This window comes from Echeneis naucrates, chromosome 17, assembly GCF_900963305.1.
Source record: "Echeneis naucrates chromosome 17, fEcheNa1.1, whole genome shotgun sequence".
Lineage (NCBI taxonomy): Eukaryota > Metazoa > Chordata > Actinopteri > Carangiformes > Echeneidae > Echeneis > Echeneis naucrates.
Genome location: NC_042527.1, coordinates 4034158 through 4061493, shown reverse-complemented (window position 1 = coordinate 4061493; position 27336 = coordinate 4034158). Strand labels below are relative to the sequence as shown.

At 40.9% G+C, this 27336-nt stretch overlaps 1 protein-coding gene across 4 annotated transcripts; it reads left to right on the top strand.

Annotated features, from left to right (window-relative positions):
* The first annotated feature begins 1108 nt into the window (after nucleotides 1-1108).
* Nucleotides 1109-27336, top strand: LOC115057277 (solute carrier family 12 member 7-like). Of its 4 annotated transcripts, XM_029524278.1 has the most exons (28): nucleotides 1112-1570; nucleotides 1688-1907; nucleotides 9378-9466; nucleotides 9885-10010; nucleotides 12129-12275; nucleotides 14297-14351; nucleotides 14813-14943; nucleotides 15027-15145; nucleotides 15229-15333; nucleotides 16542-16753; nucleotides 16899-17066; nucleotides 17157-17255; nucleotides 17656-17713; nucleotides 18031-18205; nucleotides 18390-18508; nucleotides 18621-18719; nucleotides 18819-18938; nucleotides 19029-19133; nucleotides 19392-19560; nucleotides 20372-20567; nucleotides 21013-21182; nucleotides 21260-21391; nucleotides 21519-21626; nucleotides 22350-22451; nucleotides 23947-24116; nucleotides 24487-24501; nucleotides 24723-24856; nucleotides 25416-27336. In XM_029524278.1, the coding sequence occupies exons 2-28, from the start codon at nucleotides 1766-1768 to the stop codon at nucleotides 25505-25507; spliced, it is 3357 nt and encodes a 1118-aa protein (XP_029380138.1). In that variant the 5' UTR covers nucleotides 1112-1570; nucleotides 1688-1765; the 3' UTR covers nucleotides 25508-27336. The 4 variants fall into 4 exon arrangements, with proteins under 4 accessions (XP_029380141.1, XP_029380138.1, XP_029380139.1 ...); XM_029524279.1 differs by lacking the exon at nucleotides 22350-22451 and having other exon boundaries at nucleotides 1115-1570; XM_029524281.1 differs by lacking the exons at nucleotides 24487-24501; nucleotides 24723-24856; nucleotides 25416-27336 and adding an exon at nucleotides 22635-22695 and having other exon boundaries at nucleotides 1109-1570; nucleotides 23947-24081.

Genomic DNA, 27336 nt, shown 5'->3' with positions numbered 1-27336 from the left:
GTAAAAAGGTCAACAAGAGTTATTACCTCAGCCCCTTTTCTGTATTTAAAGTAGAGCTGGTAAACAAAGGGAGAAGGAAGAATAATATGTAGACCTTTATTATTCACCGCCTCATGGACACAACACAGCAAGTAGCAGTTTTATGCGTCTGGTATCCAGTGTCAGTTCTATGGCTGCTGGCTTATCTGATATCAGGCCACTCTGCAGAAAAAATGCCTGCAGGTGAAACATGAGTTATCTTTCACTGCTGTTCCAGTTTGTCATCCTATTTATTACTGTCTACTGTCATGGCATGGTGTATTCTACATGAAACCATTACTAAGGTCAACAGCTTTCATTTAATCTGGGAGTGAACAGTTGCAGATATTTCTGTTCTTCAACATCTCCGTATTCAACATTTTAGTTAAGTTTAAAACCATCAATCATTTTTTTATTGTGTTTTTTTCTTTTATTAATAAAAAATTATTTCATTTTAAGTGTTGTAATAACCAATTTAACTGTAAATCATGTTCGGGACCGTTCAGGATTCTATGAATTGGCTTGAACTAAAGAAGAAAGGAAAAGAGAAAGACTCAAGACAAATGAAAACCTCCTCTGTGAAGAAACCTGACCCTCCATTGGATGAAAGTTAGTCATATTATAGTAAATGCATTCTCAAAAAATCTCATATACCACTGTGCTGACGGGTACCGAGTACATTTATTTATATATTTTTCTTATTACTTGTATTATTATATATGTTTGTAAGGGAAGTTTACAGTTCATCAAGATAAACGTCCCAACTACTTAAGAAAATCCTGCATGGTCATTCCCACAAACTGAAAACAATTCATGTTTCCTGGTGTCCGTTGTTTTTCATAGCTAGAAGTTTTCCCCCCTCAGGCTGCCTATTGTGATCTGTGCTGCAGCTTGGAAGGCAGAGGAAAGGTAATGTCCAAGATTTTCAAGATGTTTCCTTTGCTGGCACAATGCGTGCATGCAGCAAGTGCGTATAGTGCCTTTCTATACTGAATATCAGCACTCGCTGCTACACACACTGCATTGTGGGAAAGTTAACACCCATTTTGTTTACCTGGAACAAACCATACACGGAAACCTGCCAGTCTGGAGGTAGATGAGAAAACCAAACTCAAATGAACTGCTAAGTAATAAGAAATAATCTTATAGCTGTTTGTGGTTGTTTTTCCTTTGTATGTAAAGAAGAGTTTTTGGATACTTCATCCTTTATTTTATGTTTTTAAATACTTTGGAGTTGGTTAGACTACCTTTTGGCATTGCAAAGGTGTGAGTGAGAGAAGTAGGACGGTCAGAGCTGCTGGGAGGAGCTGCAGGGTTCTCCATGTATGGGCGATAGCTCTGTTCATATGGTAAATAAAGAGTCACGTGGGGCAATAGTCTTAAAGCAGTGGGGAGAAAAGGGAGGGAAAGGAAGAAGGAGAGTGAGAGAGACAGAGAGAGCAAGAAATACACCGAAGGACTTTGGCCTGCCTCATGTGCAGGAGGCGGCACTTTTACTCTTTTGGAGTCCACTGGATCATGTTACAAAAAGAAAGGAAGCAACAGATTGAAAGTGAGTGGCATGTTGTGGTTAAATCTGGATCCTTAGTTTTCCTCACTGGGGCCCAAACTGGGCTCCATTGACTCCACTGGACTCCCTAAACGAATATTTTTCCCTTTTCCTTGTGAGGCTAAAAATTCACCAGCTGGTGTGAACCTGGTTGACGTCAGTGGAGCCCGCTTCATACAAGGAAGTAAAACATCCAAGATGCCCACCTTCACTGTGGTGCCGGTGGAGGATGGAGAAGACAGCAGCAGTGCTGGTGCTACTGGAGGAAGCAAACCTGTCAGCCTTAGCAAAATATTTGGTGAAGGAGATGATGATGGCAACTTACAAGAACCTCAATCAGGTAGGAATACAGTTTACAGTTGTGGACAAAATGTCTTTGATCCTTCGACCCTTTACGTATACAGAACCTCTGTGAAGTCCTGTTTGGAACTGGAGCCTTTCCCAGAATACAGCTTGATAAAGTTAATTTTTAAGATGTGCAAGTTCACGGAAAACATATTTATGCGGTGAATAACGTAAAAACAAAAGCATGCTGACACAGTCATACATGTCATAGCAAGCACATGTCTTACACAACGCAGGGTTTTCAGTGTGACACCGGTCAACTAGCTAGAACTTGCAAGGCAGCCTGATGAGCAGTAGGGAGGAGAAATTATGTATTGTTGTTAGTCAGTACAGCCCTGATTGATGGTTGTGTTTCCTCATAGCTGTAGTGAAGGCTTGCAGGTCGATTGTAGAAGAAAAGTGCCAATGCTGTTCTTGGAAAATCTTCCAATCTCCACCTACCCACAGAATAATAGATTTTGCTTCATTTCAACTCCTTTGACCAAGCGAATGTAACTTAATGTTTATTTTATTAATTATATCTGCCTTTCAATGGTAATTACACCATTTATAGAACAAGGTAGTTAGTAGTTAGTGGCATTTAATACATCCAAAGTTCTGCGAAAAGTTGGGGGAAGGGCTGCTAAACAGCTCCTCCCTCAGACTGACCTCTGGCTCAGCCTCCAACTTGCTGGTCAGTATTTCCAGTCTTGTTCTCAGGCCATCATACTTTTGCAATGTTCTGCACTCATCCCTCAGCTCCTGGGTCACCTCTTCATCCTCTATCACCCTGCACATCTAAAACTAAAACATAGTTTTAGCGAAAGTGTCTTTCTGTCGCTGCTCACTCCAGGTCTGGGCTCACTGTATCTCAATAGTCAGAGAGATTCTCTTTGGGCTCTAACCCTATAGACCTCCCTGACTTTTCCCACTTTCCCCTGGGCACATTGTGGAGGAGAGCCTTCAACACCTCATCCTGGGCCCTGTGTACCTTATTTGTTGTCTCGCAGGCTTTCAGCTGCTGTTATAGGTTTCTATACAATCGTCTTCTGCCCAAATCAGCTCAAACCTCCAAAAGAAAGTGTGAAAAAGTGATTTCAATAGTCTATGTCAATCTATGTTTGCCTGTTCTACCAAATATTTTCATCTTGTGTCTTTCATTTAAATTTGTCCAGTTTTAAGTTTTAAAATCACTATATCCACACAATCAAATTTAAAAAGTAATCACAGCCTTCCACTTTGATAAAGAGAGAGAAACGTTATGAGAGGACATAGCTAACTGATGAGGTATTAACATTTATTAACAGGACTCATGCAGTTTATGACCTGTAGGAATTTTGCAGGCAACATTCTGCTCTTGAGATGTCTCAATTCATGCATTAGGTTTCATTTGTCCTTTGAAGACAATTCAAAGATAATATTTTTGTTATTTTCCTAATATTGTGGAATTTGTGGATACAGATGCAATGAAGTGATGCCAGAACATTAGGATGACAACATGGAGTCTTGTCTCCTTTACCTAATCTTCCTGCATGTGTTTCCCCGAATGCAATGCTCGTAATAGTCTGTAAAAGCTCCAGGATTTAAAGCAATCAGAAGGCTGTACGTTCACCTGCCAAGTGGCTTCAGTGCAATCCCATACAGAAGTACATATTTCAGCAATTCCTGCTGAGCGGGATGCTATGGCCTATTTTTGAACCCATCATCAGCTTTACCTGGGGGTACCTGTACACCAACAGAAGAACAGTTTTTCCAGTTTTTCTTCATGTAACTGAATCTCTCTTAAGTCATTAAAGGAGAAGAAAAACACTTTTAAAGATGTGATTCTTTTCAAAGAGAGAGCATCTAGACAGATTTTTTTCCATGTATGCAGCAGCTGAACATAATTGTAATCATCATTTAGGCCAGGACTTTAACTCCATCCCATTCCAGGTTCCCTTATATACTCAGGCTGGTAAGTCTGTAGGCTAACCGCAGTTGCTGATGTAAGTCTAAATTTGTCCACTATGCTCATCATCAAGGAGCAAAGCTATCCAGGTGAGGTGACTGACCAAAATGAGGTTCAGGAGATTTCAACAAATCTGATGATTAAACAGGCTGTTCAAGGAGCAATACCAAATGAGCCGCAGGACGCTGGAAAATGTCCAGCTACTTCCCGCTGCTTGTGACACCTTTCCAGAAACTTTGTCCCAACACTGTTGAAGTTCCCACATATGTGCTGCACTTTGACCGTCTATCCAGTTCATCCCCACCCAGCTTGATAGAGCTGTCTAAGGTACTCTGGGTCACTAACTGGGTTCTCACACCATTCTGATAATATTCAGTACAGTGTGTAACGACACTGAATTTTACTCACAGAGTTTGAATGAGCAAAATTGCGAAACTGTATGGACTGATTTCAAGATATAAATTAGCCCAGTAGTCTACTTTTTTCACCTTAGCTCGTCTCCAATATCATTTAAGGTCATTTGCCGGACATGAGCTATTTCCTCAGCACACCATGTGGCTTGTGCATGTACTATGGGCATTAAAGTCGGTGGCAATCGAGTTTGACTAAGCTGCCATTGGGTCATTTTTAATGCTCAACTCTTAAATGTGTGATCTGTAAGTGTAGGTATCTGGGGCCCATGTAAACCAAAATCAGTTATTTCCATAACATCATAGTTTTTTAACAAAATAAACAGCCAAAACATAGTGAAGTAAAGAACCGCAGAAGAACAGAATTTTTGTGAGCATGAAAGGTTTTTTCTAATCCCTCATTCATCTGTCACAGATACAAGAAGTCTTACATTTCTCTATTTAAAGTAGGAAAATGTTTATTTATGTAATCTAGACAAAAACCAACTGATTGTGGATGTTTTTGTTTATTGCTTGGCATGCACATCAGGTTCATGTTTGAGATTCACACATACAAACACTCACAAACCCGCACTTTCATTATCTCAGTAGGGGACACTCACTGACATAACTCACAACTATATGCCTAACGTATTGCTCCGAAAACACATGTTTACATTTGGCTTTTGTTCAAATAGTTCCACAGGGATCACAGAATTTATGGTCTCTAGTTCCGTCTGGCAGTGATTTCATTTTCATTTCTATTCTGCTCTGTGGCGTCTTTCAGACGAAAACTGCAAACAGACCTGTTGTTCAAACAGGTCCATTGTTCACAAAACACACTCTCTCACACACACTAGCTTAGTGCTGTTAAACCAGAAACACAGCGGCTACACTTACTCTGTGCAGAGCCTGCAAAAGAGAGCTTTGACAACCATACAACGCTTTTTAAAAACCCACAATGTGTCTCACACAAAGGCCCAGACATTTGCAGGAGCATCGATGCAGAGATGCCATGTGATGGTTCCATTTTACCAGTCAGCCACACACTCACTGAATCTAAGGATCTGAGTCACAGTCAAATAGTTGGATCTACCCATGGAAATTCAATGTATTCAATATTGCTGAGTGCCTAAAAGTGCATTTTTTAGTCCGCATCAAGTTGAAAACTGATGTTAGAACAGGACACACAGTCTGGCCCAACAGACTTAAACACAACCCCAGTCACCAGTGACCTTGTCGTATTTGGTAGCAGCTTATTGTGCAGTTTTGTATTTAATTCTAAAAATAATGATGATTCTAATAACTATACATTGTAATGCTACAGCTGCTTTCACTGTTCTTCAGACAGTATTTCCTGCAACTGATACTAACCCTAACCCTGTTTGAAGTGCTCAAAAGGACACACGCTCTTATGAGTGCACACAGTGCTGATCAGACACGATGTCATCTGTATAAACAAGAGCATCTCTGCACCATCATTTTCCAAAGCAGTGCTCTCTAACTGGTGTCATGTTTCCAAATTGTCCCAGCGTCTGTGTGCGTTGTAGTGTCGTTGTTAGTGTCATCTTAGTGTTCAGTGCAATTTAGCGAGAGTAAGCGATGTATCATGTGTCATATCAAATACTCACAACACAAGTTATTTCATTTGCATTGCCATATTCACAGTGTTCTCTGAATTTCAATGTGCTTTGTCTCAAGCTGCCATGTGCTAAGCCTTCAGGGCTAGTGTTACAGATACAGATACAGATTAGCCACAGATAAACAGTTATAAACTGAAGAATTAACCCCCGAATGATGTGACGGTGCTACATCACTTGGGTTCGGTTGGCTAATGAACTTGGTCAGTTTGCTCACCACCCGGGGCTGGGATGGCTTTCTAATCATGAAAAAACATCTCTTGATTGTGTTTCTTAATTAGATCATCATAACCTTCTTCCCTTGGCATTTAACATTGAACACCTTGAGGCACTTAAATCTGTAAAGCAGAATAGGATGTTAATCATTATAGCATTGTTTCCATGTTTTACTCTGGTGGGGAGGGCTCGCTGCCAACGTTGGAACTTCTCCTTGAAGGGAAGTTTATTTTTAATGAAGTCGCTCATGACTGGTTCGCCTGTGTAATGCCTCAGCAAGCCAGCTTGACGATCAATGAAATGCTTGGATGGGCATGTGTTTGGGTAACACTCACATTCAGTCTATGGCCTTACTTCTATAGGCCTAGTTAGCTTTTCCTCAAATATACTGATTAATTGGACAACCAGTGGCAGCTATAAAATACTGACTATGGCAACCCCTCAGAAAAACAGAGACACAAAAAAATGTTAGACTCAGCTTTGCCCAGGAAGAGAACACCCTTGTAGCTAACAGATATATCTGTTTTCAGTTTCTGTACACAGCTCAGGATTCAAAACATGGGCTTCCGTGACTCTCTGCTGTTGTACATGAAGGAACGGGGACACCCGCTGGTCCACATCATCATTGTTTTTGGGGCTTTTTGAATGTTCACCTTTGCAAGCACATGATGTGTTGCTGCTGAAAGGAGCACACACAATGTTAGCGTCTATTCCTTTCCTGTAGCAACTGTAACATTTGTGCAGGTTCTTAGATTTGACACTAGCTCTGTTTTCCCGTCTCTTTTCCTCTCATGCAGATTGCAGATCTGACTCAGATGCAGTGTTAGACTTGATTAATGTAACAGCTAGTTTTGAAGGTCAAGGTTAGCAATAGAGAATGAATGGTCAGTGGAGGGCAACACACGTACAACAATACATCATGGTGCATTTGTTTGTGCACATTGCAACAAGAGAACGTGGGAAAAGACTGAACTCTGTGTGTGCTGTTTTTTGTACATTATTAAATATGGCTAAGGTATGATTTTTAAGGTTTGGGGGGTTAGTGAACGCATTATGCCAGTAAGTGACTGCAGCAGGATAGAGAAACAATTGTTTGCGTGTGAACCACAATCCACAAATCCATTGTCCAAATTGTACATGCGTATATGTGAGTATACCAGAGAGGCCTTCAAATGTTAAAGTAATCTAAAAGATGTGGCTAAAGAGTCCAAGAATAGCAGAAAGAGACCGATACATGATGGATTTTGCAGCCTAAATGATGTTCGTGAAGTGCTGTCAACAATTGTTTATTGTTTATTTCTGTTTTATCACTCATTTATTCATTGAAAAATGTCCATCTCCCATGACCAGAGAGACGCAAGGCAATCTGGGTGAAGGGGATTTGAAATAGTGAGATTTCATCTGTGTACAGAAAGTTGTATGCACAATATGCTACTGTGTTTCTGAAAGTTTCCACCATGTGTCAGAGATATTGCGTAGATAATGTGAGCAGTTGGCAGGCATGTTTTCCTGCTGCCTCGTTTCCAGACCTTTTACGCTGTGAAGGCGGTGAGAGTGAACCCAGGTGCAAAAAGAGGAAGCGAGGCAGGGGTACAAAATCCAGTAGGGCAAGTTCTTTAATTCAGGTGGAGGCAGGTGGTCATACAGAAAAATGGCTGGCAGGTTCAGGCAAACAAAACAGGCAAGGAACAGGAAGAAAATCCAACGTCAGAAACGAACTTGTCGTACACAAAGAGCAAATAGAAAGAGCGGACAAAGACAATCTGGACAAGGAAGAAATAATGGGGCTGGGTTAAATACACAGATCAAACAAATTTATAATCAACTAAGGTGGGAAAAAGAACATTGAAAATAAAACACAGGGGAAGACAAGAATTTTACAATAAAACAGAACATGTACAAGACGACAAAACATACAGACGCCATTTAAGCCATATTTTCAGAACAGCTCAGCATGGGTGCAAAGCAACAATCTTATCAAGCAAACACTTGCTACAGATTTAACGCTCTTCACACTGGGTTTGAAAGTTCTCCAGGAATGTCATTTCTGTTTGATGATTAGATGATCTTTGATGAATGAAAAAAGTGATGAAAACACAGCCATCATAGTTCATATTCTTCACTGCTTGTCAACTCACTAACTATCCTCACCATGTCATTGACATCTAGAGCAGACTGTATTTCTAATTCACTGCTCCTTGGTGACCTCTGAACCTTAGGCCCATAGTTTTTCAAGGCAATGATGGCAAGCACACGACGGTGTGAGCTAGGGTGTTAATAATAGAATAAGAACTGTAAACTGTAAACTATAATGACAAGCAGTTTGAAAGGCATGTCTCTACATTACCCCGTCCTGATTTATCTTTTTTAGAGCCTGAAAGCTGATTTTAACAAATGGCTTATCTGTGGACAGAACCTTATCTTGTCTGCCAAAAACTGAAACTTTGGCCCTTGGACAGCATTGATTTAACTGATGATTATGATTATGAAGAGCCCTTTCTCCCTCAGGGTCATGAAGGTGTAGCTGGTCTCGATTGGTTTACTGATGTGAGACCTCATGCTGCATTTATGCACTGGCCAAACATCCTATACCAAACAAATATATGTATATATATATAATATCCCCTTTTTTTCATACTGACCTCATAGTTAACAATATTTAATATTAAAGTGGCAAAGTAAATTTATTAAAACATGGAAATATATTAATGTTTCTAACATTATAAATGTTCCTTAAATTTTTTAAAGATGAATAGAAATCCAATAATTTGCACCACACCAAATAATATGAGTATAATCTTAAGGGCATTTCTAAGGGCACTGTAATTGAAAGTGGGTAAGTAATGGTAACTAGCTGATGACATGCAGCATTTGCATAACAGCATGTGCTCTTTGTTTTTTAGTCCTTCTTAAGCATCATAATGTTCATTGTTAAGCCGCTGCCTGAGATTTCCATTGAAAACGCAATTTAACTGCCTTTCTGACTGCTGACAGCTTTTCGAGTTTGTGTTTTTTGTACAAAAATGTTTTAGTTTGACCAGATGCTTCCTAAAATGACAAAATCTAGACTCTTCAAAAAGGATTTTAGTCATCTAGTGTTTTTTATCCGTTGAATTTTCTGGCACGTTCTTATGCTGCTCTGAAAGTAAGAATCAGCTGTATGAGAGTCCACTATCAATATTAACAATACTACTAGAGCTACTGCTAGTGCACTGCATTAACAGTTCAACTAATGCTGCTCTGTCGTAGTAAACAGCCCATGATGGGGGTATTTTTCCTGTGTATCCCGTCAGGTGATGGTCAGTCAGAGTCCAGTCCTTTCCTCACCCCTGATTCTGATGGAGAACACTACTATGAAGGGAAGAATATGGCCCTGTTTGAGGTAAGACCAAAATGATAGACAATGTTTATGAATATTAAAACATTGGATGCAATTAAAGAACTCTTGTCTGCAAATGAGCAAATGCATGTTGATTAAGATTCATGGTACGGGGAAAGTGCATCTTAAGCCAATACGGATAATATTGGCAATAACTCTAACAATAATAAAATGTAGGATAATCCTTACTGAATATACTGAATATTTGTTTAATACCGAGACAGGACATGTAGCATTGTTGTCACCACATGATGCAGGTGTGTTGGAAAGCATCACTTCAATTTCAAGAGGAAGAAAATGTTTTGGTCTCTCTAGAGCTTCATCAGGAATATTTGAACGTTCAAGTTCAAGTAATATTAGACAAGATAACAAAAAAGCAAAACAGAAACTGTTGTTTTCATCTATCTGTGCCTCTCTGCAGGAGGAAATGGACAGTAACCCCATGGTATCATCTTTTCTGAACAAGTTGGCCAACTACACCAACCTGACCCAGGGTGTGCGTGAGCACGAGGAGGCCGAAGATGGGGTCAGGAGGATGACGGTCATGGTACAGACTTCTTTTATTATACTGTGCATGTGTGGCAGCCCCACACACACACACACACACACAAAAAAAAAAACACAAAAAACCCCTCCTAACTAATATGGTGCAATGTATTAGCAACTAAACCAATCATTTGATGTAATCACTGACTTAATGTCCTCAATGGGCCTGTGTAACAGCAGTTATCACAGATTATCAAATAGCCAAATATTGTCTCTTTGAGAGTAGCTCGATAGCTGTAGCTGTTATCAAACTTTGAACAAAGCCGCAAGAGCAATTGTGCCTGTGTGTGGTGTAAGTTGCTGCCTGGTGTGGGAAAAAGAAGTACTTGCTGAGTAACTTTCATGTTATGGCTGTAAATCTTTTGCTCCAAGACAAAGTGCGGCTGTGTGAAGTAGAGAGCCTCTCCTATGTATTTCACCTTCATGTACTGGTTGGGCAGATTGAAAAAAAAAAAAAAGAGGGGGGGCTTGAGCTTGGTACTCAGCCCTGGAGACCGAGGAAAAGAAAAGGGTGTCTGTGACATGGGAGGCAGTGTTGGAGTGCCAACTGGAGGATGAGAGTGGAAGTGGTTTGTGGCCTACTCTCAGTTAGTGTAAATCTCACACACAAGAAAGAAAAGTGTGTTGGCATGCACATAATGCCACCATTTACAAGAATATGCAGTTTACTGCTTGTGAGTTGTGTAAAATCCAAATACTGCAATACTGAATAGAAACTACTCTCTAACTCCATATTAGTAAGCCAATATCCCCCTGTTTCCAGTCTTTGTGCTAAACTAAGCTAACCTGCTGGGTGTCAAATCATATGAAATCATTGAGAAGCGAGCTCCAGCTACAACACATGCCTCCCCTGTAGTTTACCACTAACCTTGCACTGTAGGTTGTCACACTTTGTGCGAAGTTTGTTAAAAAACAGTAGGGCCTTGGACTGTTGCTCTGTGTAAAACCTGCCCCCCTGGGATTGACTAGTGCACGGGGGGGGAAATCTGCGGCTTGAGAATAAAAAGAGCAAGCTAGACAATGAAGTGATAGTGAGGGGGAGTCAAACTTGGACAGACACAGGAGGAGGAGGAGAAAGACAGATGAGCGAGAGAGAGAAGATGTGGCAGATTTGCAAGACAGGCGGACAGCTGAGTGAGGTGCAGTCAGCCCAGGACAACGGGTTTGTAAGCAGAAAAATGGTACATATGCTCCGCTTCTGGGAGGGAGTCAGGTTGACGCAGACTGTAAGTGTTGTAGAAAACAGGTATGATGTTAGTGGAGTTTAGAGCCTTAGCACAGTCATGTTACTTTGAACCTAATGCAGTTGTATGGGTGACAGACAACACTGCACCTGAACTCCCTGAAGGTAATAGCGTTACTAATTTTGCTCTCTTCTGATTTATTCAAATCATCTTTTTTGTGGAAAGAAATTTCACTGGATATGGAGAATTGAAATAATGCATGGTAAATAATGTGATCTTCTAATAACAAAAGTGCTGTGTACTTTTTGCCCTTTTTTCTTGTAATTTTTTCATTTATTTTTAATTGCACTGTATCAGGATGAATCGATTAAAAAATTCAAAATGGTAAATCTATTCTAAAATTCCCAATGAATACAAGTTTGATACCCGTAGAAGAGGAAACAACTTCAAAGACAAATTTTCCTAACCATGAATGACAATGTGGCCATTGTTTTGTGCAAGAACAATTTGAAGGAAGTTCTGACCAAGGAGGATGTAAAAGTGACACGTTCGTTCAAGGCAACTTAAAAATTGATGACTTCCTTTACTATAAAGCTCAAGCTGTCATACATCTGTCATTAATGGGGTGTTTTGGAACGAACATCCCCAAGGGGAAAACATTCATTCTGCATGAGTCTATTTTTATACAATGCATCAGTGCTGGAGTTGTGTTTGTGTTTACCTACTCGTGAGTCTTCTTTCTTCTGCACAATAGTGAAAATCTCTCCACTCACCTAAGGTGAAATGCCCAAAAAAGAAGAATATATAAATTTCATTGTGCAAGTTTAATGATGTACACATAATTTCTCATAACAGGTCATGATGGATTAAACAAGGATACATGCAGGATTATTCCATTTATGTGTGATGTGTGTCATTTGTGTGTTTATGTCCAGGTCCCCTTGATGGGAACCTTCATCGGAGTTTACCTGCCCTGCATGCAGAACATCCTGGGGGTCATTCTCTTTCTGCGTCTCACCTGGATTGTTGGCACAGCAGGAATTCTGGGCTCCTTTGCAATTGTCTCCATGTGCTGCATCTGTGTGAGTTATCAATAAGTACGGCGGCTTAACATACAGATTTCCTGACACTGATAATTAGGAAGAACTGTGGTGTTAAACGATGTAGCTTAACCGACATCATATCAGCTGGTCTACCTGCGGTCAGACGCAAATATTACATATGTGAATGTACAAACCATGTACTTCTAGTACTTGTAGTTTTAAGGGGAGGATAAATTATGTTGGCTGCTCTGGTCAAGTAGTTTCTGTTCCACACGCCTCTGTCAGAAAAATAGTGTGGCTTCTCATTATTTTTAACATTCCTGAAGAAGTAGTTATGAGTTATGTGCATTTTAGAAACGCATATATTGAGGAGAGTAAATGAGAGCTAATCTGGCAAATTTGTCTGGAGCAACCCTGAGATTCAACTGCAGATGAACAAATGAATGAAGATCACTCAAGATGTCTTGAAGCTAAAGTTTTGTTCAGTGGTGGTTCAGTGTTTGATGTTATACACAACATATTCAGGTATGTCATGGTTCTGTCTCTTTAAGGTTCACAGCCAACGCACTGCCAAAGTGCTGTTTGCAAGCTGTTTTTAACTTCTCCTCCAGACACTGTAACATGTCACGTTGTCACATTTTACAAATGCAGAGGCCTGATTTGTTCTTTCATACCCACTAAACCACAGCTGAAGCTCAGTGCTTGATATTATCAGTGAGCTCTTGGCATGAATCTGCGAATTTAATATGTTTCAGTTTTCCAGGCAACACAGAATAATAGCCATAAAGGCAGTCTAAAATCCAACATCACCACCCCCACTGGCCTTCTGTCACCTAGCTGTATGCTGGCAGCCCAGGATAAAACTGCTGGATTTTGACATTTTCAAAAATAAGACAAATGGAATCATTTGACATCTAGGTTGTATGAAAGCAGAGATGTCCTGTCTGAGAGAGAAAACAGAGTACATGGTGGGAAGTAAAGCTCACATAAATATTGCTGCTTTTGATGTTTGGCGATAGTCATCTGTTACACTCGTTGTCTTTCACTTTATCTGCCTTTCTTATGAAATAGTCATTAAAATATGTAGTGACTTCAAGTGGTTTCGCAATAATGGATCATCTATTTGAATAAAAGAGCCAGACACATGTGAATTCTTCCCCATTATACTATTCATTAGCCTCATTAATTTTGAGCTTCGTATTCATATGAAGGAAGTCCAGATTTGAGAAAGAAATAGCATTTGGCATTAGTGATCCTGTAAATCCAGAAGATTTATGTTTGTTGAAGAATAGTTGCTCTTGGCTATTCTATATCATCCTAGAAATGTCTGAATGGAACTATGGTTTAGATTTACAGCACAGCAAACAAACAGGAGGCCAACCAATACAGCCTCCCACGGCATTGTGTGTGTGTTGATTAATGACAGAGGCAAGCTCCCAAAAACAGCAGAAAATCAGTCTTATTTACAACTCACCTTCATACATCGTTGCTCCAGATGGCCAAACAGAGATTTGGCTGTTTAAGGAGTTTGAACTAAATTGCTCCGCATTTATGTGATATGATGCGAATGAACTGCACACAACACCCTTCTCCAATATACAACTGGAGTCAGTCAATTAAGAGGCAAACCTAAGAGAAAGGTGTGCGAGGAAACCCACGCAGGCACGGGGAGAACATGCAAACTCCACACACGCCCACATCCTTCTTGTTGCGGTTCAACAGCGCTAACCACTATGCTGCTTTGCTGCCACATCATTTTTATGCCTACAAAATATGGATTATTTTTTGACTTTGTGTTTGAATGGAAAGATGATTCACATTCTAAATACCCTTGGTTTTTATTGGGTTTTCTTCATTTTTCACCTTCTAGCATGGAGGATAATACTACAATTCAGAGCAAAAATGTGACAATTTCAAAACTGACTGCATACAATGGCATAAGATATCAAGCCAACTTTTTTGAAAAAGTATCCATCTTGCAAATACAATCTATCACAGTCTGGAGCCTTTCCATATAATTTAATTTTTACACATCATCTGTGCTCTTTCTCTTCTTGCAGACTTTACTCACAGCTATATCAATGAGTGCCATAGCAACCAATGGAGTTGTCCCAGGTAGGTTATGTAATGTTGCAGTTATTATTTGCCTTTATATCCCGACATGCAGCTTGTTCTATGTTAACACACTAAAATGTGAAGCAATGCATCCATGATCAACAGCCTTCTGTAGATATATATGGTTTTTGCCTCATGGCTCAACAAAGACACGCATGAAAAAACATGAATCATGAAATCTATATTTCAGTAGTAATAAAGGAAAAAACAACAGAAGAATCGCTGTGATAGTTATACTAATGTGTAGAACATTGACACTCTGGACAACAACAACAACAACAAAAAACAAACACCAGTTGTATTTCTTAAGCTCTTCAGGCCTGCCATTTTGTTAATCAAAAGAGTTTTTTTCTTGTAAAAAAAAAAAAAAAAAACAACAAACAAACAAAAACACTAAACTTCACAAAATGAAGTGCAAAAACACAGAAACAAATTTGCCTGTCTTCTAAATTTCTCCAAAGCCGGTGGCTCGTACTATATGATCTCCAGATCTTTGGGTCCCGAGTTTGGTGGAGCGGTGGGACTTTGTTTCTACCTGGGCACCACCTTTGCTGGATCCTTGTACATACTGGGCATCATAGAGATCCTGTTGGTATGTTACCACACCATAGCCATCACCAGTTATTGCCACGGAACATCAATGACACTCGCTCTGTTTTCCTCCCTGTCTGCCAGACATACATCATCCCGACGGCTACGTTATTTGAAGAGGATGCAGCCATGCTCAACAATATGCGGGTCTATGGTACATGCTGCTTAGTCCTTATGGCACTGGTGGTGTTTGTCGGGGTAAAGTAAGTTTCCTCACGCGTATACACTCACACACACAGTTACACACCAGCACACAAACTCACACCTGCTGCCCTTCTCTCTGCAGGTATGTCAACAAACTGGCCTTGGTGTTTCTGGCGTGTGTCATTCTCTCCATCATGGCCACTTATGCGGGAGTCATCAAGACGATCATTGAACCACCAGAGTTTAAGTGAGTTATTTTCTGACATAGAACAATCACTTCTCACTGAGCGCTGACATGATTTCAATGTTCTCTCCTCTGGTGCTTGACACCACCAAATGAAGACAAGTGAGGGGAAATCATTGCAGGTCAATTTGTGGTGTTGTGGTGCCATGTTTTCTGCATCTGGAGCTGTGGGCTCATTGTGTGAATGAATTGGCTTTGTGTCAACACTTTGGATTGCCCTGCACCTGATGTTTAATCTGTCATTCATATTTTCCTGAGTTATGTTCCCCTAATACAAAACATTGAGATACTTCTGTCAGTAGAGAATCAGCACCATATGAATTCAGAATGAATGAATAATATAGCTGAGTTAAACCCTCACACTTTCAGGATGGGCTTCGAGGACAAGACTATCACGACTTTGCATATAGACACCATCAACCATTCAAAGCCATTTTAGAGTTATTTAAGTCACACTTCTTCTGAGAGGAAGGAAACCCACACAGACATGAGGCGATCCTACAAACATTGCAAACAAAGATCCTGACCTTCTTGTTGTCAGGTGACAGTACTAACCACTGCACCGCAGAGCCTCCGTGTCCCTAAAACCCATTTTCTTCTGGTTAAAAAATCACCTCCTAATGTCTGGCATTTGTCTGCACTGGAAAAGACTCCAGCTCTTATAGGCCCTGATGTAAACACACTACCCAGGTTAACCTGCTAATTATCTCCCTTTCTGGTGGAGCAATGTCTCTCAGACACTGGACAGACACTGAAGACAGACCTGTCACCTGTCCAGCACTGTGCCGTTAAGCCAGAAACTCTGTGACTATGAGCTAAGAGATGACAGTTGATCTGCTGCTTCAAAAACGCACACTCACCAATCAAACGGTCTGATTTGAAGACATGTTGGAAGCTTGTTTAACCTTTATAATTCTGGTGGGCATTGACTGGCAGCTAAGCCAGGCCAAGTGAAGTTTGCAGTGAGCTAAGGGGCAAGAAAAACAAATGCGTTTGTTCATCGATGAGGAGCACTGAAGCAGTGGAAGCAGGCCTTTAAAACTAAAAAAAAAAAAGAAAAACTTTATTTGATTTTTTTTTTTTTTTTATTATTAACAATCATGTCACAATTTCAATGGACAATTGTTGAAATTATCTTAATTTGAAATAACCTGAAGCTCAACCCTTTACAGCAGCAGCTGCCATATGACCATATTTTTCTCTCTCTTCAGTGTCTGCTTGTTGGGGAACCGCTCACTGAAGAATGAAAAGTTTGATACGTGTGCAAAGACGGAGGTTGTGAAAAACCTCACCGTGACCACCGAGCTCTGGTCCCTCTTCTGTGACAGTAAATATTCCAACACCACCTGTGACGAATACTTCACCCTGAACAACCTGACAGAAATACAAGCAATACCTGGACTTCTAAGCGGAGTCATTAAAGGTGAGAGGCAAACAAAGGGAGCGATACGAAATTCAGACTGAAAACACGAGACCCTGATATTTATTTTTAGATATTACAAAGAATGAATCCCAAATCTTGCTGCAGCTGTTGGAGCCTTTCTCAGTCACTCTGTTTCTGCTGTTAGACAACTTGTGGGGCCACTATGATCCAGCCGGTGTGTTCATAGAAAAGGAAAACCAGCATTCAGCACCAGCCGCGGAAACACCCCAAAATATCTATAAGCCGTATCTCTTCAACGACATCACCACATACTTCACTCTACTAGTGGGAATCTACTTTCCCTCTGTCACAGGTGCGTTACATGATCATTTAGGAATCATAGATCATAGCAGAGCTTCTGTTGATGTGATCTTGACTGTGTATGTTGGCATGTGTGTTTCAGGTATCATGGCTGGTTCTAACAGATCAGGTGATCTCAAGGATGCCCAGAAGTCGATCCCAATAGGAACCATCATGGCCATTCTGACCACCTCCTTCATTTGTATCTTCTGGTCTCTTACTGTGTCTTTATGTTTGTGTGTTGATATTATTTTTTGTTGATATAAAAGGACTGATTCTGCAAGTCAAATGCTTATTCATTAGAGTCACAGTGTGACAGATAAGTTTGTCACTGATGGAGATTCAGCAGGTGCTGTTGGTTGTCCAACCCTCAGTGTTGGCGGTTTGATCCCCGGCATGTCAGCGAGTCATCAAGATACTGAACCCCTGTGTGAGTGTCAAAGACAAGTGTTGAAGGCAGAGTGAAAGTGCTGCAGGTATAATTATGGCTTATGGTGTAAAGCACTTTGTGTGGTCAAAAACTAAGAAGGCAGTGGGTACCTGGAATCCATTTGCCAAATACATGAAACATGAAAGTCCTTCCACCTTAACTCCATGATCAGACATCTCTTTTGTGGTCCTGTTCGGAGCGTGTATTGAAGGGGTGGTCCTGCGAGACAAGTATGTCAACTTCTAATTGACATCCTCTTTGTTGTCACCCACCAGATAAACAAATGGTGACACATTATTATTTCACAGCATATTTAATTTTTTTCCAAAGTTTTAAATGATAAGTGTTTCTGAAGACAGACTCACTGGACTGAACAGTCAAACAACTGATAATACATGATGAATGGCAATGAAGGTGAAATGTGAAATCTATTGGCTTCTCACAACCTAAAAAAAAACAAAAACTCAACAATGTTTGAACTGAAAGTTATTAATTTCCATGTTGTGCCATAACAAGAGCAGACTGGTGAACTGCATGCATGTTACAGGTTTGGTTACTCAGTAAAGAAGATCCCGGTGATTGGTATTCTGGCGTGGCCATCACCTTGGGTGATTGTGATTGGCTCTTTTTTCTCCTGCTGTGGGGCGGGGCTTCAGAGCCTCACTGGCGCCCCCCGGCTGTTGCAGGCGATCGCTCGAGATGGCATCATCCCATTCTTACAGGTCAGTGTCACAGGTGTGCTGTGCCCTTTTACACTAAAGTGTAACTCAAATTAAAGATGCTCATTGTGTGCATCATACAACACAACAGCATAGTGAAAGCCACTATAATAACCCATCTTTGTTTTTGTGTTTTGGTAATCTCAGACTGTATCAGCCTTCTCCCTCTGCCTCTGGTCTCTCTCAGGTCTTTGGTCATGGGAAAGCTAATGGGGAGCCTACGTGGGCTCTGTTGCTGACAGTTGGGATCTGTGAGATAGGAATCCTCATTGCATCTGTGGACAATGTGGCCCCCATCCTCTCCATGTATGTGTAAAACTTCTACACTTCCTGCATCCAATGCTAATTGTCCTTTTTTCTTTCCACCTATAATTTCCTTTTTTTTTTTTTGATCTGTCTCTTTGGTGCGTGTGCTCAGGTTCTTCCTCATGTGCTACCTGTTTGTCAACTTGGCCTGTGCTGTACAGACTTTACTTGGTACCCCCAATTGGAGACCTCGCTTCAAGTTCTACCACTGGTAAGAAGAGCTTCAAAACCAAACAGCATCCTCTCTGTTTGTGTATCATGGTCACGAAACCAACTACTGTCTATGTATATGTGCGTGTCTATTCTGCAGGAGTCTGTCCTTCTTGGGGATGAGCCTGTGTCTCTCTCTGATGTTTATCTGCTCTTGGTACTACGCCTTGGTTGCCATAGTGATAGCTGGATGTATCTATAAGTACATTGAGTACAAAGGGTGAGTCTGAGGGGCCAGTTCAAAGCTGCTCTTAATAGGCAAAGCTTCCTTTAGGAAAAAGAAAACCTCACTTGGACTTTTTGGTTGTAGGGCAGTGAAGGAATGGGGGGACGGTATACGAGGACTGTCCCTAAATGCTGCTCGCTACGCTCTCATCCGGCTGGAGGAAGCCCCACCTCACACCAAAAACTGGAGGTTCATAATTAACTTCATTTGACAACCATGGGGGATATAAAATCTCAAGGAACACTGACTAATACATTACAGAGTTAAAGCAACACAATGTAGCATTTATCAATATTATATTTCTCCATTACACTCATCTGTACCGTCCACTTCACATGTAGCTCGACTGAAGTTGTATAATCTGTTATTTAATTTGATTATTAATGCTTATTTTATATATTGTTTGTGTGTTTTTTTTTTTTACTCATAATTTCTCATTCTGTTCAGGCCTCAGCTGATGGTGCTGTGTAAAATGAACTCAGACCTTTTGGTAAAACATCCCCGCCTGCTGTCGTTGACCACGCAGCTGAAAGCAGGGAAGGGACTGACCATTGTGTGCTCAGTCCTCGACGGAACCTACATGACCCGCGCGAATGACGCCAAGACTGCACTACAGGTTCGTTCAGTCTTCTCTTCTGCCTGCTTTGTCTTCTTTACGACTTGGGACTTAACTCTGTAGCTATATCCCACAATTCAGCAGGTAAAGAGCAGGGAATAGCAGCCAACCCTTAGGGTGTCCCATCTTTAATAAGGTTCGTTTAAATCTTTAGCTTAGCAGGGTTTGGGCAAAGAGACACCGATCCGCAACATCAGAAGTGACACACATGGTTCATCTGTCCAACATGGCCTGTTATGTATCATATAAGATTATGAAATGATGGTGTCTGATGCTGTCTGATTATAAAAAAAAAAAACAAAACATCTTAACAGCCAAAACACAGATTTACTAATTATTTATCAGCTGAGGCACATCCATGAAAAGTCTGTTTTTTTAACAATGGTTGTAGCTCATGCTTTTCACATTCACACATAATGGCATTAGCGCCATTACAGGTCGTGCTTCGGTTTTGAACAGTGTGTGATTTGTTTCCCAGTGTGGTGCAAATAAAGAATGAATGGCAAAGCACACTGCTGTGGTTGGCACACAGCAGCAGTTTGCATGTTCTCCCTGTGCTTGCATGTTGCACTGCAGGCAGAAGCATTGTAGATAATAGTTGGATAAATCTGGATGAAGTCATAACTCACGATGACTTTGTTGGAAACTCAGTTAAAGAGAAAGAGAAAGATTGGCCCTAGAATTGCTAAATAGACTGGTCCAACACGCAATAATGTATTGTGAGGGTGGTGTGTTTGACATAATACAATTGCATCTTTGTTATCCAAACCCTCAATTCTCCTTTTGCTCTCCCTCCCTTTGCTCCCTGCAGAACTTGAAAACCGCCATGGCCGTGGAGAAAACCAAGGGTTTTTCCCATGTGGTGGTCTCATCCAACCTGCGAAATGCTTTCTCTCTACTCATCCAGTCAGCAGGACTGGGAGGAATGAAACACAATGCTGTCCTAATGGCCTGGCCAGCAGACTGGAAACTAGCCCTTGGCTCTTTAGCCAGGAGGAACTTCATAGGTAAATGACACAGAACCAAAATCACCTCAGTTCATTCCTGATACTTGAAGTTTCAAATTTTGACGAAAGATTTATCTGTAAGAGAGAATCAATCACACAACGCTGTAGCGCTACGAAAGACCATTTATATAAGTTAGAATTTCAAAATATATATTTCTGTTTATTTAACAAGAAAAAATAGCCATATTTCAAATGGGTTTAATCTAATATCTTCACAAAAAACATTAATAGTAAAAAAATAACACCATGAAGCAGTTTCAGGAAGAAGTTTGCTTGATTTGATGTTTTCTTCAAAAGTCATAAACATGTAACATGGAGACTCTGTTATGATCACTGTGGTCTGGAAAGCTGAAATATCTGCATGTCCCCTCTGCTCTTGTTTTCAAATGTCGAACCAACATTTGAACAACTGGGATGTCCCATCTCCTCATCTCTTTCCCTACAGAAACCGTGAGAGAGACGACGTCAGCGAATCAGGCTATGCTGGTTGCTAAAAACATTGACCGCTTCCCTAGCAACCAGGAACGTCTGAAGGACGGAAACATTGATGTCTGGTGGATCGTGCATGATGGTGGTTTGCTTATGCTGTTGCCATTTTTACTCAAGCAACACAAGGTACGTGTGTATGTTGTCTAAAGTGTATTTCTTTTTTGTTTTCAATTTATTTACAGTTTTTTTTTTTCAATATCAAGGTATGGAAGAAGTGCACAATGAGAATCTTCACAGTAGCCCAAATGGACGACAACTCCATCCAGATGAAGAAAGATCTCCAGATGTTTCTCTACCAGCTAAGACTGGATGCGGAGGTAGAGGTGGTGGAAATGGTCAGTCACTCTACAATTTATCAGTCAGTCAGCGCTACATTCCCTTTTATGTCAACAACTTTAGTTGGGAGTACGGATGACAGCAGACAATTCACATGCCACTTTTCTCTTCTGGTCGATTCTCCAGCATGACAGTGATATTTCAGCCTTCACCTACGAGAAGACACTGATGATGGAGCAGAGGTCTCAGATGCTCAAACAGATGCATTTATCTCGCACGGAACGGGAGAGAGAGGTATGGTGATGATGTAAAAAACTACAGCCTTCATGTTGCTGCTAATATGTCATGAACACACGTAAGGATTATGAAGTGCCAGATTGACTATATATAATCCATTATTTGGGTTTGCATAGCATTTTGTGATGTGATGTGTTTACAACAATGCAATAGCATCATAGACTGCCCAAAAAAGTGAATGTAGGTTCTTGGGCTGAAAAGTGAAGCAGGGTAAGAATTTGGGCGCGGCTACACTGTGATTGACAGATTTTCCCACACATGGCGATCTCAGGTCAGCTCAATCTCTCACTCCTACATAGGTCCTTCCAAATATGGTTTCTTGTGGTTTAATAAAAACCCAAGATGACTGAAATTGCAAACTAGTGGCTTCAAGACAGCAGTTCACAAACCATTGTGTGGCTTTATAGTGGGCTGACATATAAAAACAGACAGCATACTGTCCAAACACTTTAAAATATGCTGGATATTTTGTCAGCTCAAACCTGTGTTGGCACAAAGGCTCACTCGAGTAAATGCAGTCTGCTGAAAATCTATAGATTTATTACTTACACTGTAAACCATTTGTGGAAATGTGATAACAAACTGAATAGTTATATTACAGCATGCAGCTTCTCTCCACATTCAGGGTTATGGATGCAGCATAGATCCTCATAGCTTTGTCTGCTGCTGACCTTTCACATTTTTCTCCAACCTTGCAATATGACTGGACGATATAATCAGATTCAGAGCATCACAGATGTATCGCGTGGCTCCATAAAGAGGAAGAAACAATCAGCTGTTCATGCCCCACCTCTCAACATCATGTGCATACCAGAGGAAGAGGTATCCATGGCAACCTTATCCAAAAGTCACTAACTTGCAGTAGCCATCTATGGTGCTATCGCTCCAATCACTTTTTCAAACCATCTTTCAATGCCATTGTAATCCATCCATCTGTAATCCAACAGCGACAACAATAATGTTTTTGACAGTGCTTTCCTCTTTCCTCCATCCACGGTTGTGTAGATGCTGCCAGTGTAGTGACACACAGACCAACGGCTGCCACTAGAGGATAGCAAATTCCTTAGTGAGTTCAACAGATTCCCAGCAGTCAAGGCTCCTACAGAGCCGGATGTACTTATTTCCAAGCTGTCACTCCTGATTGTGGGTTGGTTGAAACAAAGTGAACAGTATTGATGGACATTTGTCTTCATTGTTTAACACCACAGGATGTGTCAACTTTTTATGAGGTTGTTGCAGTTTTATTCCTTCAGCTAAGTATTTTATTATTTCAGTGTGTGTGTGTGTGTGTGTGTGTGTGTGACCTTCACCAGCCCTCCCTGGAAGCTAGTTTGTGGACTAGTGGACTAATTTGTGACTGAAATGATCTTGTGAGGTAAGGAGGGCAGTGCTATGCCTCAGTGAATATAGGGGGGAAGAAAGGACAGAGAAGATGCAGAGTGATGGACAGGGGAAGGGAAGCAGTTGGTGCTGGTAGGAACTAGTGGACTCAGGATTAAGAGAGTCCAGAGAGTTTCCGTGTAGCTCTGTGGAGAGATGGGAGCCCAGGTCGGTGAAGGTCCCAACAGAGGAGCTGAGTCAAAGATAGGGTACATAGTGATGGAATTGGCAGGAAATGGCAGGATTTGTCAATTCTTCATGACATGTCCCAACAAGAGCTTGCAAGTGACACCACACATGCATGTGGGCATTCTCTAAATATAAGTGAGACCATCACTGGGACCCAGAGTCAGGTCAGGGGCCCGCCAACCTGTGTGCGCGAGCATATGAGGTACCAAGCCCAGAGAGCCACCGTAGCACCCAGACATCCAGCCAAGTAACAGCAAACACCACTGAACTGCCCAAGCAAGTGCACGTAGGAGCAGGACAGGAAGAGGCTGTGGTGCCACGATGTGCCAGCCCTGCGCCCCCACCATGACTAGTTCCAAGTGAGCGTGTCCCCTTTCCTGTGCTTCCTCAATTCCTGCTGAGGGAGCAGAACCCTACATGCTGAACTTGGATGATTTTATAATTTCCTCCAACATGTCAGTGATCAATGTGTCATAATTCCTGTGGACTTACTCATGTGTCCTGACATTTGTGTGTGTGCGTGTGTTTACCGTTTTCATCTCAAGCCTGCAGTTACCCGCCACTCATCACCATTAACCTCGGCCTCTCTGTTGCTTTCATATCATCCACCATTTGTTTGTTTTCAATTCATATTTCTATCCCAGCTGTAAAGCTACACGGTGTTTGCTGCCTTGTAGTCGTGGACATGTAAAAACATGATGATGATTATGAGACGAACAACCAACCTGTCCAAACTGTCCTTTGCCAGGCTCAGCTGATTCATGACCGCAACACGGCCTCTCACTCTGCAGCTAACGACAAAGCTGCAGGGGCCACGCCAGACCGTGTCCACATGACCTGGACAAAAGACAAACTGATCAACGAGAGGAACAAACAGAGAGAAGGCATGGCAGTTAAGGACATGTTCAACATGAAACCGTAAGCAGATCCAACTCCCATAGAAAACTTCTTAAAAATATCTAGCATGTCGAAAAAGAAGTCTAGGGGGAGGCAAAATAAGAGGCTGAGAGGCAGGAATGAGAAGGGGAAAGGGAAGGGGTGTATATGTTATGACTTTTACCATTATTGTTGTAGTATATTAAATGTTGCTGCTGTTAACTTGTGTCTGTGTAATTGTAATCACGAAGAGAAGAGGAGAAGAGACAGTGAACAGCTGTGATTTGTAAAGTGATTCCTTCTCGGAGACAACCTACTGGAATAAGCAGCTGAAAGTCTGAGAGCTAAGAAACATACATTTTTGTATTAATGTTGATTTCTTTCTTCCTTCCTTTCTTTCTTCTTCTTTCAGCGAGTGGGAGACTCTGTAAGTCACTTTATTTTTCACTTTTTTCTTTGTATGTGGATGAATTGTGTGTGTGTGTTTGTCTGTGCATGCTGGTGTGCAGTAATCACAGTCTCAGTCTGTGCTTGTGTGTCTGTAAACATTGAAAAGCAGCAACACTCACAATTCACAATTCAATGTACTGAAAGTGTGGCAGGATCTTTTTTAAGTCAGTGCTGTTGACGTCTGCACTTTTTACGTAGCAACCAGTCCAACGTGCGGAGGATGCACACAGCGGTGAAGCTCAACGAGGTTGTCGTCAAGAAATCCAAAAATTCAGAGCTGGTCCTGCTCAATATGCCAGGACCACCCAAGAACAAGAAAGGGGACGAGAATTGTATCCTTAAAGCTAATTAGCTGCTAATTTCTCTCTCACTCTGTCCAGGAACCAGGAAGTTAGATGTTGATTTGTTTGAAAAGAATAATAATGTCTGAGCATTTAAATATGAAGAGAGCCACATTAGCTCAGCTCTGCAGACTTGCTGCCCTGTGGGGAGCATTTCTAAAAATGTTTAAATAGGGAAACCACAACTTATTGCTTATGCAGTTCAGTTCAAAATGGTTGTTTCAGGTGATGTTGCTAAATGTAGCGACCATAGACTGACCACTTTCACCTTTTGTTAGGAGCGTCCGTCCACACGACATAAACAACTCTTGGACGCAGCACCTAAATCATTTAACACTATCAACACTAGCTATTTAAACCAAAAATCTCAATTTGCAAAATGTATCTTGGGCCTCAAGAGTAAAAACTGTCAATGCAAAGAGCTTCCCTCTATGTGTGGAGATATGCAAGTATTGTGTATATATAAATATGTATGTAACCTGCCATACTGCTGGCATGTCTGTCTGGTTGACTGAACTGTATGCGTCCTTAACCTCCGTGCTTCTCTCAGATATGGAGTTTTTGGAGGTGCTGATGGAAGGTTTGGATCGAGTCCTGCTGGTTCGTGGTGGAGGTCGGGAGGTTGTCACCATCTACTCTTAGCGCCAGCCTGCTCCTAATGGAAGCTTGGAGGGATACTGGAAGAAAGCGTGGTTGGACAGTGGGAACACAGAGACCATGAGGAGAGGGCCGAGTCAAAGGAGGACTGTCTGAAAGTACAGGAGAAACCCCCTCACACTGTCAAGGAGGATGTTCTGTGAAGGCCAGGGAACACCTACAGCGCGTTCTTTGTCTGAGGACACGTTGGAACTGCAAGGCTGCCTGTGGGAATGTGCTTTCTCCATGGTCCATTTTTTTCAACAGACAGCTGCTGTGAAGAAAGAACATTACCCACAACTTCTTTATTTTCTTTTCTTGTCAAAGCTCTTCATAGCTACCAATGGCAAGGCCATCGATTTTGATGAGGAAGGCTGATCTAGCTGACTTTTCTTTACATTATTGCCACCAAAGAAACTAGTCACTGATAAACTGAAAGACTGATTTGGAAAAACTGAAAGAGCTCAATGTGTATTTAAGTCATTGTATTTTTAGGAATATCACATTTACCTCATATCAATGAATTGGAACTTAGAAAGGAGTAAAATAAATGTAGCAGTCTTGATTAGAATCAATAATTAAATTGTCTTTGACATTGTTTTAATACCAGGGTGCCATTGATCAAAATTGAGGAATGTGAATATGTTACTTCATATAATTTCATGTGAACACAAACCATGAAAGCCTGCTGTGAAGGAATGAGTACAGAGATTGATGCCTGGGAAATACAGGTAAACTACGGTTGACAAATGAGTGTTTTAGCTCATCTTAGCATGAAAACACAGAATTACGCATAATGTTGAAACATTTATAAGAATGCAACTCCTGGTTGAGTTCAAAGTTCAAACATCACAGGAGTGTAAAACATCAGAGAAAGACTCTTCATAGCTCTTCATAATCAAAAGATCATTCCAGTTTTTCATAGTTATGCTGCTCAGCCTATGGTTTATGTCGGATCAACATAACTAGCAGAAAGTTCAAAATTAAGACCTGATTCATAATTAGGAGGGATTAGGAGGAAACATAAAAAACGGTCTATGGCATCGAAGTCATTCTGCCATCACAACCTCATCTTCAACATATTTGCACTTTAATGGCATTTGAGTTGTTAATTTGTCAATGCCTGTGTCACCTAATATACTGTGAGGAAAATGCACACTGGGTAGTTTTACATGGAAGCCATTGGAATATGACAAGTTATTATGCAGGGATCATAGTCTCATTATGCTTATTCAGTGTTTGAATAGAAGTTTGCCTCACGGCCCATGTCACTATTGAGATGTTACTTCTGACTCCGCTGACCATATGGATTAAAAAATGTATCCGATGAGTCATAAATGCTTTTAAAGCAACAACTTTTTCCTGACGCAGATGAAAAAGTACTCAAATTTATGTAATTGATTGACAACTACATTCAAAACTGTGACTCATGCTGATATAGAAAATCATACTGTCTATGGCTGTTTAAGTTAACTATCTACTAGCTATTTAGAAAGGGAAACAGAGCTGAGGAAAGTGCAGCAGCCCGAAAACATGTTCAGCCTTTTTTAAAGTGGATTTTGATTAACAGCAAAAATTTATTGCAATAAATAACTTGCTGCAGTCATGTCCTGCAATTCACATCAATTCTTATTAAAGTAAAAAAAATATATTAAGTAGTATATACATATATTCCAAGTTTAACAATGGAGGGAGTTGGACAGCTGTGTGAAGGAAACACCAGCCTCCATCATCAAATTAGAGTAAAACAAATTGTATTACACAGACTTTTGCAGGAGAAAACGTTTTTTTTTATATTTAAAATGTGAAGTATTAAAATGAGGTCTGTGAAACCT